At 39.6% G+C, this 21,707-nt stretch overlaps 1 protein-coding gene across 6 annotated transcripts in view; it reads left to right on the forward strand.

Annotated features, from left to right (window-relative positions):
• Positions 1-21,707, forward strand: part of LOC119776187 (myosin VIIA and Rab interacting protein) — a 193,188-nt gene that overhangs the window by 162,000 nt on the left and 9,481 nt on the right. For 3 of the 6 annotated variants that reach the window (XM_038274471.1, XM_038274468.1, XM_038274469.1), the window contains exons 9-16: positions 2,294-2,474; positions 4,392-4,918; positions 8,350-8,493; positions 8,669-9,406; positions 9,635-9,700; positions 16,494-16,685; positions 16,767-16,928; positions 17,045-17,140. In XM_038274471.1, coding sequence (XP_038130399.1) covers positions 2,294-2,474; positions 4,392-4,918; positions 8,350-8,493; positions 8,669-9,406; positions 9,635-9,700; positions 16,494-16,685; positions 16,767-16,928; positions 17,045-17,140 — 2,106 coding nt within the window. Of the gene's footprint in view, positions 1-2,293; positions 2,475-4,391; positions 4,919-8,349; positions 8,494-8,668; positions 9,407-9,518; positions 9,701-16,493; positions 16,686-16,766; positions 16,929-17,044; positions 17,141-21,707 lie in introns of those variants that run through there. The other 3 variants (XM_038274470.1, XM_038274472.1, XM_038274474.1) reach the window with 3 other exon arrangements.

Here is a 21,707-nt window from a genome sequence, read left to right on the forward strand (position 1 = left end):
CCAGAGTGTTGTTCAGCATGGGGGTGAGTAGAAAATGAAGGCTAATCATGTTTTGGGTGTACTATTCCTTTAAAGCATCTCAAGGCATTTCTTTTTCTTAGACTTTGATCTGGTGATGCAAACAAGTAGCAAAAAAAAAGCAAAATTTTTATAGACATATTTAAATAAGACTCTGGGCACACCTGGCACTAATGTGTGCTAATACAGTATTCATACAGTATGAATGCATTTAAGCTCTATTCACTAGACCCATTTAAAGTTGGTCTGAGACACTAACTGGATTAGTTTAGCCTTTGGGACTCACTTTCTTTTCAGCAACATTTAAGGATCAAACACTGACCTGACCTGAAGGTGGCAGGAAGAAAAAGAAACTATATTCATCATTTCCAACAAATTCATCCGCCGAACTTATAAAGTAGTTAACGTCAGCCACAAGAGACTCTAAAACAGTAAGAAAATGGCAGAGAGGATATTTTTCGGGTTGATAAACAAGGAGGAGAGCATTTTAACATTTTCTCAGCTCTTTAGCTGGTTCCATGTGATCCAATAATGTTAGTTACATTATTTATCCACTTTACCTGCTTAAAAACACTCCTCCAAATCCAGAACAATCACACATATTGTTTTGCCCAGACGATGTGCTGAGAACAAGCAGTGAGAACTCCCAAGACAAGTCTGCAAAATTTAAAAATAAATGATTTGTTCCCACAGCTGTCGGCGAGGACACATCTCTTGTTTGTCATGGAGTATGGATCCCTTTGAGAAAATGTTCCTTTTGCTTTGTTTTGTTTGTTTTTTTAAATCTAAGCTCTTTTAAATTATGCATAAAACCGTGCCAACAGTAGCCCCTTCGAGTACCTGTACTGGAAAATATTTTCAATCACAAATATTCTCATTTCTCTCAAACAGTCTCATTTTTACTCAGTCATGCAGCCCTATGTGCATAATATCTTTAAGTGAAGCAGAGCGTGATCTGATTGAAGAGGACATGTGTTAAAGCTAGGTGTAAACAGCACCCTGCACATATTCAGCTAATCTAACCATTTTGGGATTTGGAAAATGTATGTTCTTTAGGTTTTTCTGTTTGTTTTTTGTTTGTTTGTTTTATTGTTTCTATATATATATTTTTTAATAATATCCCTACATTATATGTTGGAGCAAACAACCACTATGTGGTAGCAGGGCTGCAAAACAGCAGGAAAAAATGTAACTGCATTAATGATGCTGAATATGGTGATGACCATATTAATTATAATCAACCTTAATTTTCTTGGCCCTTTTCTGTCCTTTCCTTCATCTTAGTGCTTCTGCCAATTTCTGTACAAATTAGCTTGTTAGCCACTAAAACTATACATCCAGGATAAGTATCAATCCTCCAAAAATCAAACATTACTGTCATACAGCATATGCATGCATGGCAGTTGAAATATGTCTAATCGAGCATTGTTTAATATATCTCGCAGCTCTTTGTCTACAATTTAGATCTTTATTCTGTTATAGAAATCTATATAAGTTTGTTCAAAATGCCATTTAATCAAATTAGAAGGCAGATGAATCAGTGGGAGCTAACAAAAAAAAACATGAGTTAAGTTTGCATAATTTCAGGTAATGTTTAAACCTGGGGAGAAGCAGGCGACACTGGATGCACAAATTTACAACATTAACCATCCATCAGTGGATCTGCTTTTCACTGAATCACACTAATAGCCATCAGGGATTCCTATAGATTTGTCATTGAGCGGAGCATCAAAGCTGAACCACCCCCCCAGGCCTCTCCACTTCCTGCTGTTTTACTCAGAGAACATCAAAGTCCTGTGAAATATGCAGGGATCCTCCTAAACTTCTTCTTTTTATCAGCTTTCCACAATAACACTCACAGTGGGTGCGAATGGACTCTCACAGCTGCCTCCCTGCACTGAAACTCTACAGATTAAGATCATATCCCTCTCATTATGAGGGTTCATGCCTTTTATCTTAGGAGTGTTACTCTTTTTTAGGCTTTCCCTGAAGCTAAACACAGAAAACTCTTGTAAACCATTAAGAAACAACCTTATTGAACTCTGAAACCATGAGCCCGCTTTGAAGATTTATTGTCAAATCAGAAGTTGAGTACTGAAATAAATACCCTTTTAATTAATTTGTGTCCAGAGGTAATTTAGTAAATGAAAATGGGTGCATGTTTTTCCTTTTCCTTGTTTTGTAGCACCCCCTGCTGTTGGAATAGTTAAATCACTGCCAGTATAACTGCATCCTCCTGTAACTGTATCACTCATATTTGTGCATTTCCATGCAGCGGTCCCGCTCAGCATTCTCCCTCACCAGTGACGACTCCCCTGTAAAAGGTCCAGAGGAGGAGGAGGAGGCTGCTGCTGCAGGTGGTGGCAGCAGTTTGCACGAGTACGCTTCTCTAAAGAGGGAGAGCAAGGCTGCATCCTTACCTAACTGGAAAAGCATGGATCGCTTAGACAACTCAAGTAAAAGATCAAAGTCTCAGACACATTAATATTCTTATTAATACGGTTTCTCTGAAAAGTATTCACACCTATTGAACTTTTTCTGTGTTTTTACATATCAGCTGCAAACTTTATTGTGTTTTTTTGGAGTCATGTGTGTTAGATCAATACAAAGTTCTGAAAAGTGTCATGTGCATATATATTCAACTCAACGGATACCTGTAGGAAAAATCAAGTGCAACCAACTGCTCTAATCCAGCATGATGAGCAGGGATCACAACAGACACAACAGGGACAAATTTGAGAAGACATTCAAAATAGGAGTATGTTAAGAAATAATGTATTCTTGATGCATTTAACCAATCTGGTAAAGTAAAAATAGCTTTTACATGGTAAGTAAAAACTTCTCTTTTTTTTAAAAAACAACACAAAAAGAGCAATTTAATGTTTATTACAAGCCATATTGGGGGAACATATGGGACAACCTCTGCTGGTCAGATGAAACTAAATGTTGTTGGCTGAAAAAATGGCCTGTATGGCATAAAAATGACGAAGCAAATAGAATAGAATAGAAAATCCCATTATTGTCCAACAAAGGGGAATTGTGGTGTTACAGCAGCAACAAAAGTTTAGCAGAAGTGGTCACACAATGTGGACCTTAGAAAAGTTTATAAATTAACAGAATAAGTGACAAATTAAGAAAATAAACAAAATACTGTACTGCACAGTGTTTATGTAATATAAATACTCTCTAGCTGGAGAATATATAAGCAATAAACCACTCTGGACATTTTTACAGTAATGGATGTTTCTGGTGTTGCTGGAAAATAGCAGCAACACCAGAAATGCCCAAAAAAGACAGCAGCTTGTTACTTAACTAAGACAGAAACCATGTAAAAATCAGCATTAATGTGACAACTTAATTAGGTTGTTTGGAACAGTGATGGTTATAGAGTCTTGCAGCTACGTGGGGAGGAAGGATCTGTGATAACACTCCCTGGTGCATTTAGGGTGCAGCAGTCTGCCATTAAAGGAGCTTTCCAGTTCAGCAACAGCTTCATGCATGGGGTGGGAAACATTGTCCAACCGAGATGTTACATGAGTTAGGATCTTTTTGTTTCTCACCTCCTGCACTGAATCCAGAGGGCCTCCAATCAAAGAGCTGGCTTTTCTGATCAGCTGATCCAAATTGCCTCACTGCAAAAAATCTAAATCTACATAAGTCATTTTTTTCTTAAAATAAGTGCATTTGTTCTTGAATTAAGGAGGTAAAAGAGACATTCTGCCAATAGAACCAGACAATTTACACTTAAAATAAGAAAACACTATTGCATTGTCTTATTTCAAGTGTATATTATCTAATTATCTTGTTTTAAGAGTAAAATTACTCATTCCATTGGCAAACTTTCTCATTTACCTACTCGAATTAAGGGTGAATACATTTAATTAAGGAATTTTTTACTTATTTCTAGATCGTTTTTGCAGTGCTTGAACATATGCACAATAAGAAATGATGGCGGTTTGATCATCAGGTGGCGGTAGAGCTAAGTATCAGGTAGTCTGCCAGAACATCGGAGCTACATATAGTTAGAGCTACAATGTAATAGTTAACACTGTACCATATAGATGTATTAGAAGGCTTCATTCAAAGTACTGAATTAATTTCAATTGAATTTGGAATTTTAAATTACCGAATGTATTGTTTACTGTATGTTTGCTTGTTGTGTAGAACCAGATCACCTAATTCCTTTAACATTTCACATTAATATTTTTTTTTGATTTTCTAAATTCCACTGGAAGCATCTGCCTCCTGCAAAAAGAGGTTCTAAAAAGCACTCAGGGTGTTAACTACGAAGCATGCCACACTTTTCAGACGTTTATTCCATGAGCGTTTGAAAATAATGTAACACTTTAAATATTTGAAATCTGTGCTTCCAGGTACATCGTCGGTGTTGCAGAGCCCAGATGGGAACTGGATTGCTCTCCACAGTTCTCAGCTTTCCCGACCGAGCCTGCTCACCAAGAGGAAGAGCTTAGTGTTCAGCGTGCTGGAGAAAGAGTCCAGCGTGGTCTCTGCTTATGACGAGATGGGATCTAACTCAGAAGAGGTGGATGAAGGTGGCTGGGGCGCGGCCCTCAAACAGTTTCAGCGCAAATTGTCAGATGAGACTTACTACACGGACTCGCAGCACGACCCTGAGTGGACTTACACCCAGCACCCTCCCGTTACCTCGCCATCCTCTGGCTTGTACACTAACACAGAGACCCTCAACTCAGACTCAGAGGCTTCATCAGTGCTGTCTGCATGTCCTCGCAAACCAACTCACAACTTGTCGAGGAAGAAAGGAGCACCCGACTCTCACCTGCACCCTCATCAACAGCTGCTGTACCAACAGCACTTTCAGCAGAGCTTATCTCCATACTTACCCCACACAGAGGCACTGGACGTTAACTTTAACCCCAAGGTGATTTTTCATTTTTACTCTATAGACTCTAAAAACTGGTGGTAAATTTGAAAAACAAGAATGGTTTGCTGTTCGCTTGTAACCTTTCAGCAAACTATGACAATGAGCTAATGGCTAAAAAGATTCAGCTAAGGTAGAGTTGTTATTTTTCCAAATTGAATGATAAAAGGCTGATGCCATCACAGTAGAGAGTAGGGGTCACCAACACTGTGCCCGCGGGCACCAACGGCCCCTCCAGGACCAAATCAGGAGAATTCAGCATCTTCTGAAACAGAACAATTAATCACTGGACAAAGTTTGTAATGTTATTTCATTCTGTTAGTTCTCTTTTTTTAATCATTTATAGAGCATTTCATCGTATTAATCTCATACAGCATTTGAGGATTTATAGAGATTTCAAAATTACAGTATCTAAAAGAAAATTAGAAATGAAAAGAAACACAAATCTGTTTATTATGTATGAAGTTTAGGTGAACCCTGGCCCCTTTCAGTTCATTGGTCAGTATTGGTAGCCCTTTCTATGACTCAGTACCCATGAAGTAGCCCTCTGTCTTATAACAGTTGGTGACCCCTGGTACAGATAATCTTTTCCACTAAAAGGCCCTGAGCCCTAAAAGGCATCAGGCTAACGAACCCCAGAGAATCCCTCAGCCTGCTGTAGTTGTCATTACACTGAAAGGCTTCTGGGCATTTAGTTAAATCACTATAAGGGGAAACAGCACTACACTTTGAGTCCAGCAGGTGGTGGCAATAAGAGCCCATAACTGGTTTTACTCCTCCCTCCCAGTCTGTATAGATTAAATATTACTCTCTTTTTGCCCCCTTTACAGTATTTTCGTTCCTGCTTTATTTGATGAATAGTAGTGGATGACCAGCCTCAGAGTCATGTTACTGCTTAAACTCCTCTATGAATAAACTGCACTCTATCTATAAGCAGGGAAGGGTCAATAATTATTTGACATTTTAATTTTTTTAGCACCAGAATTGTTGCTTCATAATGGCTTGAACTAATTAATACATTTACTTTTTTTTTTAAATAAAAACAGTTAAATATCATATAAAAAAAACTGCAACACAAAAAAAGCTTTAAGTCCATATATATTCCATCTCTGCACTAGAATCACATTAATAAACAATTTCTATTAAAATGAGCTTGAATCAATAACTTAATTTCTCTTTCTTATGCTAACTAAAGCAGTGTAAAATATTTTAGTAATCTATGCTATCTGCTACAGTTTTGATCAAAATATTGTACTAGATAAATATAGTCAATACAAACTCCATGGTTAATTAAACAGAAAATAGATCAATTCATAGAGTGAAAAATCCATGTACATTCAAACTTTTAATGTGATCATGCTAGCATGCATCGCTTTCATTTTTCGCTTTTTTTTTTTTTACTTTAGTCCATTTTTGCATATTGGTCCAGAAAAATCCTGTGCTCTTGCATAATTTTCCATGTATATGATCTTGAAACAGTCGTAGAGGTGATCTGCCCCTGGCTGGTCAGCTTTTCAATAACTCAATTTAATGAAGTAACAAATGACAAAGGCTGACACAAGCCTGGTGCTCCATCCTTTCTGCCTTGTTAGTACCTTGACTTTGACCCTTGGGTGAAAGTAAGCATAACTTAATTTGGAGCAGAGGGACGACTCTTTGACAAGGATCAGCCCTGTGTGCCTTATGTTCCTTAATTTCATTGTACACTGCAAAAAATATAAATCTCAATAAGTTATTTTTTCTTAAAATAAGTGTGTTTTTCCTTGATTTGAGGAGATAAGTAAGACACTTTGCCAATGGAACAAGACAATTTCCTTTTAAAATAAGAAAAAACTATTTTATCGTCTTATTTCAAGTAAATATTATCTAACTATCTTATTTTAAGAGTGAAAATACTCATTCCATTGGCAAATCATCTTATTTACCTGCTCAAATTAAGGCTAAATATACTTAATTTAAGCCATTTTTTACTTATTTCTGGATTGTTTTTGCAGTGTAATATATAAAGTGACACAGCACTTTGCAAAACGTTTATACCTATATTATATTCTTTAACACAAGCACAATTATTATGTGGATTAATTAGATTTCATTATTAGAAAAACACAAAGGAGTGCATCATTGTGGGGTAGAAGGAAAATAAAATTTCTTTATACATTAAACTATTTTTAGTCATCCACAAAACAAAATCTAAAAAGCTTATTTATTTGCATCCATCATAAAGTATATCTGAACTTATAAGTTGACAGTATATGCTGTCATGGTCTTGGTTCTGTTTAATTTTTATTTTGAGTTTTCAGTTTCACTTTGAACCATGTTTTTCTGTTTTCTAGTTTTATTGGTTTGGTTCCAGGCTGCTCAGTAGCGCAGTGGGTAGCACTGCTGCCTTGCAGCAAGAAGGTTCTGGGTTCAATTTCTGGCCTGGGGTCTTTCTGCATGGAGTTTGCATCTTCTTAATTGGCTTCTCTAAAGTGTCCTTATGTGTGGTTTTCCTCTTTGTTGCCCTGCGATGGACTGGCGACCTGTCCAGAGTGTACCCTACCTCTTGCCCATAAACAGTTGGGAGATAGGCACCAGCATCCCTCGCGACCCCACTTGGGATTAAGCGTGTAAAGAAAATGGATGGATGGAAGTTAAGGCAGCTATAACTGTGGATTATTAGTGCTGCTGTCCAATTAGCGTACTGTCCTGGCAGCCAGTCTGCTGAGCCTTGCAGCTCTGAAGGCACAATTGAAAAAAGGCTCATGAACTCAATGAACTAACGGCACATAGAAAGTGCAGTTAGTTTAAGCAAGCACTTTCTTGCTTAAAACTTCCTAAAACTGCTTTTTGTGACAAAGCAATTTATGTAAAATGAAGGACTGACTGGCAGACATCATGACTGTGTTTAGAGGAGAAATCTAACTCCAGCTGAGTCAGCAGCCAGAGCACCTGACAGCATGGAGCTCTGCCTCTATGCAAGCTAAAAAACTGATTTTAAAAAGGGCTAGTTACTAGTTACTGACATAAAAATTTGTCTTTTTATGACTTAAACTTGTTTTATTTCTTTTTTTTGTGACAAATTAAAGGTATAAAAAAAAAAAACATTAGTACAGTCACACGCACTGCAGGATACCACAATTCCGCCTTTCAGCAATCTGAGAAATGTTTACCTTATTAGGAAGGACTAAAGCCTATAATAATTAAAATTGTCTGGATAAATGAAGCTGCAGGCTTCTCAAAAACCTGCAACAATAGAAAAGTGTGTAACGTTTAAAAATGGTTGAAATAGTTAATGAAAGTCTCATTTTGATAAAATAAAACAATGTTCCACTGGGATGCTAACCATTTTTGACATCTCCTGTAGTTATTTAAAAGAATACTTTATTCAAATGTGTCCTGATGTGATTCCGAAGAGAAATTAAAATGGCAACTTTATTTTTTTTTTGCAGATAATGGGTGACAGCAGCGAGGCAGAAGACAGGCAGTGTGTCCGAAGATCACGGAGACGAAGGAAAAGCAAAAAGGAGTCATCAACGGAGCAGAACAAGCCTGGAGGCCAGGACCATGCACAGTCCATTTACCCTTTAGCACAGGTAAAATATCTTATATTTTTATCTTGTCTAATATCAATGCTGTGTCAAAAAGAAATAGTTTAGTTTACAAATATGTGAAGCCAAAAAAGTTTCTATAATTCTTTTTAGTAGACCAAATCATTTTAAATAATGGATAACTTAGTTACATCTTGCTTTGCCTGTCTGCTTTGTTTAGGAGAACAGTGGTTTTCTACTCAACGCCCTGCTGAAAAGAGGCTTAAGTGAAGAGCAGCCAGGGCATGACAGTAACTCAGCACCACTAATTGCTCCAGATCCCCTCAAACTAGATGCAATGACTGTGGAAGCAGGGGTCTTGGATGTTGTAGCTCCAAATTCTCCATCCCCGAACGCTGCTCAGTCCAGCTCAGTGGCCCCGGAGTCAGAAATAGTATATAGGGGCTCCAGGCCTGGATCAGGTTCTGGAGATCACCTGGAAGAAGAGATTCGGTCCCGGATCAGTGAGCTGGTCAGCCGAGGGAACAGCAAAGACAGCTCCTCATCTGATGAAGAGGACAAGCTGATGGAAAAAGACAATGAGAATCACAGAGATAAGCCAAGACCAAAGCAAACAGAGAAGCAAAGACTGCGTACGAGTGTCAAGAGAGAGAAAGAAAGTGAAGTGATGGAACAAGTAAATGGGCAAAGGGCTACCAGGTTAACGAAGAGTGCCTCAGTAAGAGAGGAAAGGAGAGTTCAGGAGAGAGTGTTGGAGAAAAGAGCAGAGAGTTTTGTAGAGAAAGTAGTTGAGAAAGAGCAGAAAAGAGGAGAGGTTAACAGAGTGAGTAAGAAACAGCGTAAAAAAGATGGAGAGAAGGAAGCAGCACAGAAAGGTGGTGCAAAGAGGAGTGGATCCAGCGCAAGTTCACCTGCTGTTACACCTTCTTCCCAGGAGGGGGGGCTGTCAAACAACCAGGTGAGAGTAGAGATGATGCACACTTTGGGTTTAATTTTCCTCAATTTTTAAGCCATTCTCTGTCTCTGGCATGCTCTGTCTGTTTTGTCCTAAACGTCTTCCGTTAATGCAGCCTTTTAGTGGTAACCACACTGTTTACGTCACGCTGTGAGCTTGCTGCTTTGATATGTTTCGCTTGGCTGGTTTTATTTGCGCTCTGTGTTTCTCTATGTGTGTCTGTGTTTGAAGCAGGTGGGACAGAATGACTTTGAACAACAGCAGAAGCTTCAGTTGCTCTCTTCTGTCATACAGCAGGTGAGGTCACTGAGAAGCAGGAGAGGGAAAAACCTCCTCTGGTTTTTGTAAGAAGATACGGCTAAAGACTCAAATATCTGGTCTACTGGGACAAAATGTTTCATTCGCATTGTAAACGAGCATGGCGAAAAGCAATTGTGGGTTTGAGTCAGCAGCCCTTTTCTGTGGGAGACCTTTTTATTAATGAAAGCCTCGAAAGGTCAAAATGAATCACAGTCATGTGTCCATTCATTCTTGTTATGTGTGAATTACTCCCCAACCAAAGTATTCAACCTTTTATTTTATGCACACTGCGTTGCAGAAGTATTCATACCGACTAACCCTTTTCATATGTTTATACATAACTACCGAAAACCCTGCTCCTCCATCATAGTGGGTTTTATGTTTAAGATTTTTGCCCTGCTGGAACCTTAAGATAAACCCGTTTTTAAGATTCAGACAGGTTTACATTCAGATTTGCCCTCCTAGCTCCATGCAAATTTGTACAATGACAAATACAGGTCCTTCTCAAAATATTTGCATATTGTGATAAAGTTAATTATTTTCCATAATGTAATGATAAAACGTGAACATTCATATATTTTAGCTTGATTGCACACTAGCTGAAATATTTCAGGTCTTTTATTGTCTTAATACGGATGATTTTGGCATACAGCTCATGAAAACCCAAAATTCCTATCTCACAAAATTAGCATATCATGAAAAAGGTCTCTAAACTAGCTATGCACCTAATCATCTGAATCCATAAATTAACTCTATACACCTGCAAAAGATTTCACTCAAAACCCCAATCATGGGTAAGACTGCCAACCTGACTGCTGTCCAGAAGGCCATCATTGACACCCTAAAGCAAGAGGGTATGACACAGAAAGATATTTCTGAATGAATAGGCTGTTATGCGGCTACAGGTGCCGCAGGTTAAGCCACTTTCGAACCTGGAACAGCAGTAGAGGCGCCTGATCTGGGCTACAGAGAAGCAACACTGGACTGTTGCTCAGTGGTCTCATGTGCTTTTTTTGGATGAAATCAAGGTACCAGAGTCTAGAGGAAGACTGGGGAGAAGGAAATGCCAGAAGTCTAGTGTCAAGTACCCACAGTCAGTGACGGTCTGTGGTGCCATGTCAGCTGCTGGTGTTGGTCCACTGTTTTCTATCAAGGGCAGGGTCAATGCAGCTAGCTATCAGTAGATGTTGGAGCACTTCATGCTTCCATCTGTTGAAAAGCTTTATGGAGATGAAGATTTAATTTTTCAAAACCACGGGTAAATGGTTTACTGACCATGGTATCATTGTGCTCAATTTGCCTGCCAACTCTCCTTACCTGAACCCCATAGAGAATCTGTGTGATATTGTGAAGAAATGTTGAGAGAAGCAAGACCCAACACTGTGGATGAGGTAAAGGCTGCTATCGAAGCATCCTGGGCCTCCATAACACCTCAGCAGTGCCACAGGCCTCCATGCCACGCCGCATTGAAGCAGTAATTTCTGCAAAAGGATTCCCGACCAAGTATTGAATACATAACTGTACATAATTATTTGAATGTTGACTTTTTTATTGGTCAGATGAAATATGCTAATTTTGTGAGATAGGAATTTGAAAAAACCTGCAATATTTCATTTAGTGTGGAATAAATCTAAAATATATGAATGTTCAAGTTTGATCATTACATTATGAAAAATAATTTATCACAATATGCTTATATTTTGAGAAGGACCTGTAAAGATGTTCATTATGCTCCCAGTCTGATGCTTCCCCTTCAGAGAAATACTCACCGACGGTCATTCTCAGGTTTTTATTCAAGGCTGTCAGATTGAGGCATGCAGAAATGCAAAATATGCCATTCAGATTTGTATTTGTAAAAGCATTTTGAAACTGATGAATCATTTTTCTTCCACTAACAAGGCATCACTCTGTATGTGTGGCACATAAAAACACAATAAAATACATGGACCTTCAAGGTTGGGAAATGTCCGAATGGAAATGAAGAACAAGGAATGAGTCAGTTTACAAGGTGCTTTTCTTTGAGTTTTCCCTTCAGAGATGAAGAGAACAGCACAGCTGTCTGACAGCAACAAACTGAACTGCTGCAAACGGGAACATCTCCTGTTACACATCTGGAATGTAACACAAGAAGAAACTTCCCAAATAGAATAAAATACCTTTTGATCAAGGACACTGATTAAAAATGCTAGCTATGGCCGCTTGGATTAATAGCTGTAATCCAGCAAATCTGACTAAACCAGCACAAAGTCAGGTACAAACATCCTCACACACAGATAAATCAGAAAAATGAGGATCAGCGTTTGTCGTTTGGCAGATCCATTATGAATGCTCTTATGAGTCACGGTTACTTCTTACGTTGTGAATGGCACATTTACCAGTGAGATCTATTTATGTCGGTTTTCTTGTCCCCCATTAGGAAGTCACTGGGGCAGAAAACATTGTAGCGTCACTGATTTTTTCCAGAATTTGGTCTATTTAGTCTATATTTTTCATTTGTATTTTTTTCAAATGTGCACCATTTAAAAATCCAGCTTGGATTTTATTAGATTAAACTATAAGTAGTGACTCTTCTACAGTATATTGTGTGGCTGCACAGCTGATGTAATTATCCACTAAATTTCTAGTTTGCGTCATCCTCAGCATGTTCTCGAACAAACAAGAGGTTTGTATTTTTGTAAAAATATAAATACAAGTGAATCAAACAAGTGGGGCACATTGATACCAGTAGCATAAGGGGGCATAAGAATTAGGGAAAAAAGTAGAGAAATAAACTACTCGAAAAATGTGTTGTATCTGCACATTTAACGGTTGTTGGATTATTGTAGCTGCAGGTATTTTGTTTAACTTTGCAGTGGTGACTAAGTTTGAAAATATGTTCCTCAGATGGTTAGAAGGAATCGGTTGAAGAAGCTACGTGCAGAGCTGCAGGTCTGTGTTCCTTTTAGAAATTCATGAACACGACCAGTAGATGAGTCACAGAATAAAAGTACAAATAGAAACAACTGTGCATATGTCGGCTGTTTGATCCTGGCTCTTCTCAGTAGATGAGGACATTTTCATACGACTATTGACTGGTTCAGATCGATACCTATCTCAGATTGTCCTTTTCTGCTGTTCTTTATATCTAAGATCACTGAATACTGATGGAAGAAAAGATACCACCTCTTTTATTAGGTTTTCATCTGTGTACCTGTCTCTTGTAACATTACCTCAAAGCACCTTTTGGAGAATCGCACTTCCTTAAAACAGGATCGATATGCCTTAGATGCCATTAACCAAAGTGTCACCTGGTGATTTAATCATTATTGATCACATGTCTTTCTTTCCATTCAATGCAAGCTTCTTTAATTAACATCTTTGCTGATCATTTATGACCCTCTCACTTCCCCTTTACATGGATTGGCGCCACAGGTAAACCTATTCAGTGGAGAGAAAAAAAAATAAGGAAAAATATTTTTTACAAAATCCTTAGTGTCACAAATATTTGTAAGTTTTTGTTATATTTATACCACTTATTAGATTATTAGAATATCTGCAAACAAAAAAAAATATCCTGGACTTCTTGCTACCCGGTGATAAAACTATGACAGGCTAACAATTGTAATCACTCTTGATAATACAAAATACAAGAAAACATGACGTTCAACAGTTCCCTAAATATTAAGCAGCAGTTTAAGACAAGTTGTTAGGTGTATGCATATGTAGCTAAATTAATGACATATTTTTTGGATAATTGGGTGTATCTTCTAAACATATGAACCTGGACAGAGGAACTAAAGGGAACACATAAAAACCACAATATAACTTTGATTAAATCAACTTTCTTTGAAATCAAACTGTCCATTTAAGAAGCAACACTAATTGACAATCGATTTCACCTGCTGTGTATATGGAACAGACAACAGGTAGAAATTTTTGTCAATTAGCAATAGTGGTTCTGCAGGAGACCTCAGACCACTTCTCAGTACCAATGCTTTCTGGGTGATGTTTTATGTACTTTTGAATGTTGGTGGTACTTTCACACTCGTGCAACAACCCAGCAGCAACCCAGCAGCAACCCAGCAGCAACCCAGCAGCAGATACATCCACCTTGGTAGAAGGAGGAACAGGAGGAGCGCTGCCAGGTCTCTGTTAAATGACCTCCAGCAGGCCACAAATGTTCTTGTCTGCACAAACAGAAAGTGAATCCATGAGGATGGTATGAGGGCTAAAACTCCACAGGTTAGGGTTTTGTCCACAGCCCAAAACTGTGCAGGATACTTGGCATGTGCAGGAGAACACCAGGATTGTAAATTTTCCACTGGCGCCCTGTGCTCCTCACAAATGAAAGAAGGTTTACACTGAGCAAATGTGACAGACGTGACAGAGTCTGGAGACGCAGTGGAGAGCAATCTGCTGCCTGTAACATCCTTCAGTATGACCGGTTTGGCATTGGTACGGTAATGGTGTGGATTGGAGCTGAGTGGCCGAACCCATTCCCTAGATTGAACACATCTGGGACATCATGTCTCAATCCATCAAACATCATATTGCACCACAGACAGTCAAGAAGTTGGCAGATGCTTTAGTCCTGGTCTGGGATAAGATATCTCAGGAGACCATCTGCCACTTCATCAGGAGCAGGGAGGTCATACAGGCACACGGAGGCAACACATAATACTGAGCCTCATTTTGACCTGTTACAAGGACATTACTGTACATCAAAGTATGATCAGCCTTTAGTGTAGTGACTCCAAATCCAGGCATCCATAGTTTAATAAATTTGATTCCATTTTTGATTTTCATGTGATTTTGTTTTCAAAAATTTAACTTTGTACAGAACAAAGTATTGAATGAGAATATTTCTTTCATTCACATATAGGAGTGCTCCCTTTATTTTTTGAGCGATGCATATATAATAATCACATATTATAAAAGCTAGCAGAGTATGATTGCTTCTACAATAGTTATCCATCTATCCATCATCACCAACTTATTGTCATGTTTGAAGCAAGGCATTTGACCCAGATGCAGATAACAGACGGGGAGAAGTATGGATTTCAGATCAAAAGGTTTTATTTTCCCTTTGAAACTGATAGCAATAAACAGAGAAGAAATGTATAGTATTATGCAGGAGCAACTGGAGCTGGATCGTCCTTGCCATGAAGGCAGAGAAGGGGAGGTTAGCGGGTGGTTTAGACTCAAGCTGATTCAGACAGGAGCTTACTGAATAAGTGGGGTGTTTCCGCCAGGGAGGACTGGAGTTGGGAGCTGGGGGGTTTCTCAGTGAACGCAGGTGGGCTAGTCGTTGGAGGGCAGGCTGGTCTTTCTAGGTTGTTGGCAGAGAGAGAGAAGCAGTACCTTGCCGGATAGGGAGGGTTTTCCAGGAGTTTCTTCAGCTGAAGTTTTGTTTTGGTTCGGTTCAGAAAGTGAGTACCTCAGAGGAAGCTTTTCAAAAACGCACAAGAGGTAACCTGTAAAAAACACATAGAGGACAAGTTCAGGTTTAAAGAATCTGTAGAGACCACTCCTCTTATACTGGAGAAGATGAGGCTACTTCTCTTATATACTGGAGAAGATGAGGCTGATTACAGGCAGGTGCGCAGAAACTGCCCTCCAAGCCGACCACAGCCTAATGGCTCCACCTAGAGGGAGAAGCAGACTCCAGCACCCAACACTTATAGGTATTGAAGGCATTAATGTGGTGGGAGAGATATTTTACCTGTGCTTTGTGGTCAACGGATAGGCCCAACACAATGCAACACTAGGGACGCGCATAGCTAAAGCAAATGAACTGAACAACTACATTTCTGGGTCGATAGAGGAAGGTAGGTCTAAGTGTCAATAGCTGCATGCAATTGACACCCTTTGCATGCAACTGACACCCTGGGTCCCTGAGCAAGACCCTTAACCCCACACTGCTCCCTGGGTGCTGCACAATGTCAGCCCACTGCTCCCCACGGTCGATGGGTTAAATGCAGAGAGTGTATTTCTCCAATGTGAGATCAATAAAGTTCAAAAGTGCCAAGAAATCCATTAACCCTGACAGCTGTTATTCCAAAGCAGCACTTAACCACTGTAAATGCTAACGCCATAAATTTCATATCACATGTAACAGGAAATTTTATTTTGTTTTATGGTTAAGTTATTGGCAGCAGTTTTTCTTAACAAATCTATTGTTTATAAAAAATTAAGGACAAAAAGTCCTGATCCACACAGAGCCTTTAAAAAAAAAAAAAAAAAAAAGCTGCTTTATTAAAGACACTTTTGCGCATTGTTTGGATACTAAAAACACGAGAAAATAAATCAGCCATTTCTCTGGCTTTGTCTCAGTTTCCTTTCACCTTTCTCCTAATTATTCCAAGTTATTATTTCCTCTTTCTACACTCTCTGATGACAACTTCTGCTTGATGATTTATACAATTAATATATGTTTCGACATTCGATCCATCATGAGAGCTTTGAGGTTACGATTTCCTAAATACAAGAGCTTAACTTTGCTCCACAAAAAAAACTTTTCCCATAACTAAGTAAAAATGTACTGTTTCAAAACTGCTTTTTTTGTGTGATCATGTATATCTTCACGTTTATTCTCATAATTTTTGCTTCAATGCTATTTTACGTTCTTTTGATTTGATGCTGGAAATATTTTTGGAAAATTGTTTTTGTCCTTTTTTTATTTAAATTCTGTTTTGTTTTTGTACATGAATGTTTCCATATTATTTACTTGAATACATTTAAATTACTTTTTTATTATTTGTGTTATTTGTGCCAATGAATTGTTAAATATGCGTCTGTTTTCCACCTAAAGCAAAAGTATTCAGCGGCTTCGCTGTGCAGCATCACCACAGAAGTGCTGAAGGTTTTGAATGCAACAGAGGACCTGATTGGAGAGGCTGGTGGTGAGAGCTACACCCCGTCTGAGTCCATAAGTGCCTCTCCCATATCCAGCAGCTCTGACACACGCAGGCTGGACCAGAGGCTTACCCAGATGGAGGAGAATGTAGGCTACAGAAACAGCACTACCTACCTGTGTCCACCTGGCTTTAGATGGGGAATAACAGTGTTATCACTCCCTATACAGGTGTACCTGGCTGCTGGAGCTGTGTATGGCCTGGAGGGGGCGCTGGGGGAGTTAGAGCAATGTGCCAGGAGTATTAGCAGGGGGACTACAGACACCGAGCTGGCTTTCCTGGAGGACCAGGTGGCCACTGCAGCAGCTCAGGTCCAGCAGTCTGAACTAAAGGTACTGGGTAGAATTATGTAACTATTAAAAAAAGATAACAAACCTCTATGGATGTTGTTTTTAATGAACTACTCAGTAAAGGCTTTATCTGTGTTACTTTTGTGTCTGTTTTGAAGATATCAAACATCGAAGCCAGGATTTCAGCTCTGAAGACAGCTGGCTTAAATGTGACTGTCTGCAATCGTTTCTCAAAGGTCAAGCCAAACTCCAAGGTACTTCCAGATTCTCTTATTTTCATCATGTTCACCCCAACAGTGGTTTTAAACCTTTAGCTGCATGTATTGCTAACTAATGTGCCTAAAGTATCACTTCCATCAAAACCAGGAGGTTTAACTATTGATTTGCATGAATGTGTCCTTTAACTGGTTTGCAGTGGGAAGCACTGTTGACTTGCAGCAAGAAGGTTCCGGGTTAAATTCCCGGCCCAGGGTCTTTATGCTTTGAGTTTGCATGTTCTCTCCGTCAATGAGTGGGTTCTCTCTGGTTACTCCGCCTTCCTCCTACAGTCCAAAAACATGACTGTTAGGTCACTTGGCTTATCTAAATGGTCCTTAGGTGTGAATGTGCTCTCGCCCATAGATTGCTGGAGATAGACACTGGCCCCACCACAACGCTGAAAAGGACTAAGCGGGAGAAAATAGATGGGTGTTCTCTAACTGGGAACATAATAAATTATATAATTTACTTTATTTAAAATCTGATCTGAGGTTCTTGGAACCTTTGAATGAATATGCCAGGCCTTTGCTTTATGTCTTTTTTTTTTTTGTTCCCATTTTCATACCTATAGGGTGCTGCAGGCTTAGTGTCTTCTCTTCCCCTTTTTTCATCACTGTCACACTTTAACTTTAGACTTTCACCTCCAATCCTGAACTCACATCTACTTTGTAACATGCAGACTTGCACAAGCACTTAATAGCCTGAAACACTGACTGACAGATAAGAAATGTTAAATAACGACGGCAGAGGGAATTAAATCTTGATCATTATATACCACAGAAAAGGCCTAATGTTAAATCAGACTAAACATATACTGTTCTGAGTTGTTAGAATTACAAAATTGTGAACTTTTGTAGTTTTCAAAACCAAGTTTAAACATCATGGGAATGTGCATCCTTCAAATCATTCAAAAAGGAGACAGGTTCGACCTCCCGTATGTGTTTTTTGGTGAGACCTGTGTGTTAGTAGCCCTTGAAATAATACAGTAGATCCTATGAAGTTGCCAGAGAGTCTTTCCATTGATAAAAGTTCTGCAATGACACAAATTAAAATGCCAGACAGCAAGGATGAAGCATAAAACTTCAAATTACATTTTGCAAAAGAACAAAAAAAATGTAATGTAATATCCTTTTAAATAGATTTGTACATTTCTGTTGTACCTCATTCAATTAAGCCCCTTTCCCACAGAAAATACCGGGTTATCCCTTCCCATTGGCCAAAAAGGCCGTGTCTAAACCCGAGCTGGCAAGCTATGTGGCCTCTGTTCCCCCACCTGAGGTGTCTGGTGACACCATGATGCAGTTTTAACGTTGACGATGTCACCGTAGTGACAGAATCAGGAAAGTAAACAATGGATACCGCAACATGTTTATCGAATGTAAACATTTGTTACGCTCAATGGGAAAGAGGTAATAGTAAAGGCTGATTTATACTTCGAAACTAGGTCGTCTGCATAGGTGTCGCAGTGAATGCAGAGACGTCCCCGCCCCTTCCGCAGACACTCTGTTGCACCTTTTCCAAATTGTAGGTGACCGCAGACAGTGCTGCAGACAGGAGGCCTCTGATTGGTAAAATCTATATCCGCTCTACACTATGCGTCTCCTGTTTGGTACCTTACCAGCTTGTTTTATTTGTATGACCGCCATTGCAGAAAACGACTCATGAAGTTGGACCAGCTAGTAGAGCGAGGTGCGCAAGAACGCTTGGACCCTTTTTCCACTTGGATCCCCGCTCTTTTTTGCCCTCATGTCCCTCCATAATCGGACAAACTTGCCCCCACTTCCTCACCACCTCTGCCGTATCTAGACCCACAGATAGAGCGTGATTTTCCCCTTTTGCGTTGTGGCGTGAAATAACATAGCGCCAGAGATGGCAAAAGTACTCACTTTCCATACTTGAGTAAAAGTACAGATACTTGTGTTAAAAAATACTGGAAGTACTGTTTAAACTTCTTTACTCAAGTAAAAGTAACCAAGTACAGGCTTGTAAATTTACTTAAAGTATAAAATTAAAAGTAGAAACCACTTTTTTCATGCCGTTGCCTACATTTTAAATGGATGTCTGCCAATAGGACTAGATCTCTGTTGTGTTCATTTTCAATCATCTCGTCGTCCATACTACTATGCTAACGCCACCGCCACCAAGCTGCAATGATTTGCCACGAATGAATACCGCCGAATCTGTCGATTCATCTTGTAGTGGTGCGTCAAATGCAACGTAGATTCCCATCCAATTAGATTGAATTTGGTACTGATGACGTGAAAAATAATAACGGTAACTCCATTGAAATGATTCAAAACTAAAGTAACGAGCCAATTTTTTAAAATGTAAGGAGTAGAAAGTACAGATACACTATATTGCCAAAAGTATTTGCTCACCTGCCTTGACTCACATATGAGCTTAAGTGACATCCCGTTCCTAATCCATAGGGTTCAATATGACGTCGGTCCACCCTTTGCAGCTAGAACAGCTTCAACTCTTCTGGGAAGGCTGTCCACAAGGTTTAGGAGTGTGTTTATGGGAATTTTTGACCATTCTTCCAGAAGCGCATTTGTGAGGTTGCACACTGATGTTGGACGAGAAGGCCTGGCTCTCAGTCTCCGCTCTAATTCATCCCAAAGGTGTTCTATCGGGTTGAGGTCAGGACTCTGTGCAGGCCAGTCAAGTTCATCCACACCAGACTCTGTCATCCATGTCTTTATGGACCTTGCTTTGTGCACTGGTGCACAGTCATGTTGGAAGAGGAAGGGGCCAGCTCCAAACTGTTCCCACAAAGTTGGGAGCATGGAATTGTCCAAAATGTCTTGGGATGCTGAAGCATTCAGAGTTCCTTTCACTGGAACTAAGGGGCCAAGCCCAGCTCCTGAAAAACAACCCCACACCATAATCCCCCCTCCAACAAACTTTACACTTGGCACAATGCAGTCAGACAAGTACCGTTCTCCTGGCAACCGCCAAACCCAGACCCGTCCATCAGATTGCCAGATGGAGAAGCACGATTCGTCACTCCAGAGAACGCGTCTCCACTGCTCTAGAGTCCAGTGGCGGCGTGCTTTACACCACCGCATCCGACGCTTTGCATTGCACTTGGTGATGTATGGCTTGGATGCAGCTGCTCGACCATGGAAACCCATTCCATGAAGCTCTCTGCGCACTGTTCTTGAGCTAATCTGAAGGCCACATGAAGTTTGGAGGTCTGTAGTGATTGACTCTGCAGAAAGTTGGCGACCTCTTCGCACTATGCGCGTCAGCATCCGCTGACCCCGCTCCGTCAGTTTACGTGGCCTACCACTTCGTGGCTGAGTTGCTGTCGTTCCCAAACACTTCCATTTTCTTATAATACAGCTGACAGTTGACTGTGGAATATTTAGGAGCGAGGAAATTTCACGACTGGATTTGTTGCACAGGTGGCATCCTATCACAGTTCCACGCTGGAATTCACTGAGCTCCTGAGAGCGACCCATTCTTTCACAAATGTTTGTAAAAACAGTCTGCATGCCTAGGTGCTTGAATTTATACACCTGTGGCCATGGAAGTGATTGGAACACCTGATTCCAATAATTTGGATGGGTGAGCAAATACTTTTGGCAATATAGTGTATTTGTGTAAAAATGTAAGGAGTAGAAGTAAAAAGTCGCCATAAAAATAAGTAGTAAAGTAAAGTAAAAATATCAGAAAAATCTACTTGAGTACAGTAACGAAGTATTTGTACTTCGTTACTTCCCATCTCTGCATAGCGCAGACCACACTTCAATATTGAGTATAAATCAAAAATGTCATAACTGTGACAACCTCACTGCGACACACTGCTGCGGGAGTATAACCAGCCCTTAAGAAATTTTACTTAGAGGGTGCTATTGTTGCTGCAACCTGTTGACATCAGTAGCATTTAATCACCAAAAAGATGAATTTCTAATTTGTCTGTGCTTAGGACCAGTCAAACTAATCTCTATGTATTTTACATTTTAATATTCTTTTCAATGTGGAGGTAACATATGTAGAGGGTGCCATATCTTCATTGAGTTATTGAAGTATTCAAAAGTACCATAAATGAATATCTGCTGGAACTCTTTTAACATTGTAATTTATTTTAGTGGTGGGCCATTATTGGTGTTAACACACTGCGTTAATGCCAGACCCTTAGCAACAGGCTATCAGCGATTAAAAAAATATATCACCGTTAAGCTATTCTCACAGTTGTGTTGGAAGCTGGGTCTAAACTAACAATGACTTTAACCTTGATATTTTAGGGCGGATGTATATTTGGGGGCTTACAACCTGTGTAGGCGTACTGTGAAATTACCACATCGAACGTGATGTGTTGACATGGATGCAGCTATAAGCACAGCTCTATCAGCCAAGCTAACCTATCTCCTTTTAGTGGATAGCCACAAGCTGCCAGCCCATAAGGGTAGTTGAAGGACTCAAGCTCGTTCAAAGGTGACCCATCTAACAAACTACCTGCGAGGTGAACTATCATGAGGAGAATAAATGACCAGCACACAGCGGAAGATGAGAAGTTGATCGAGGCGATGCATGTGTCAGATTTTTGGAGACACTATA

This window comes from Cyprinodon tularosa, unplaced genomic scaffold (assembly GCF_016077235.1).
Source record: "Cyprinodon tularosa strain WSP-4 unplaced genomic scaffold, ASM1607723v1 ctg918, whole genome shotgun sequence".
In the NCBI taxonomy this organism is placed as follows: domain Eukaryota; kingdom Metazoa; phylum Chordata; class Actinopteri; order Cyprinodontiformes; family Cyprinodontidae; genus Cyprinodon; species Cyprinodon tularosa.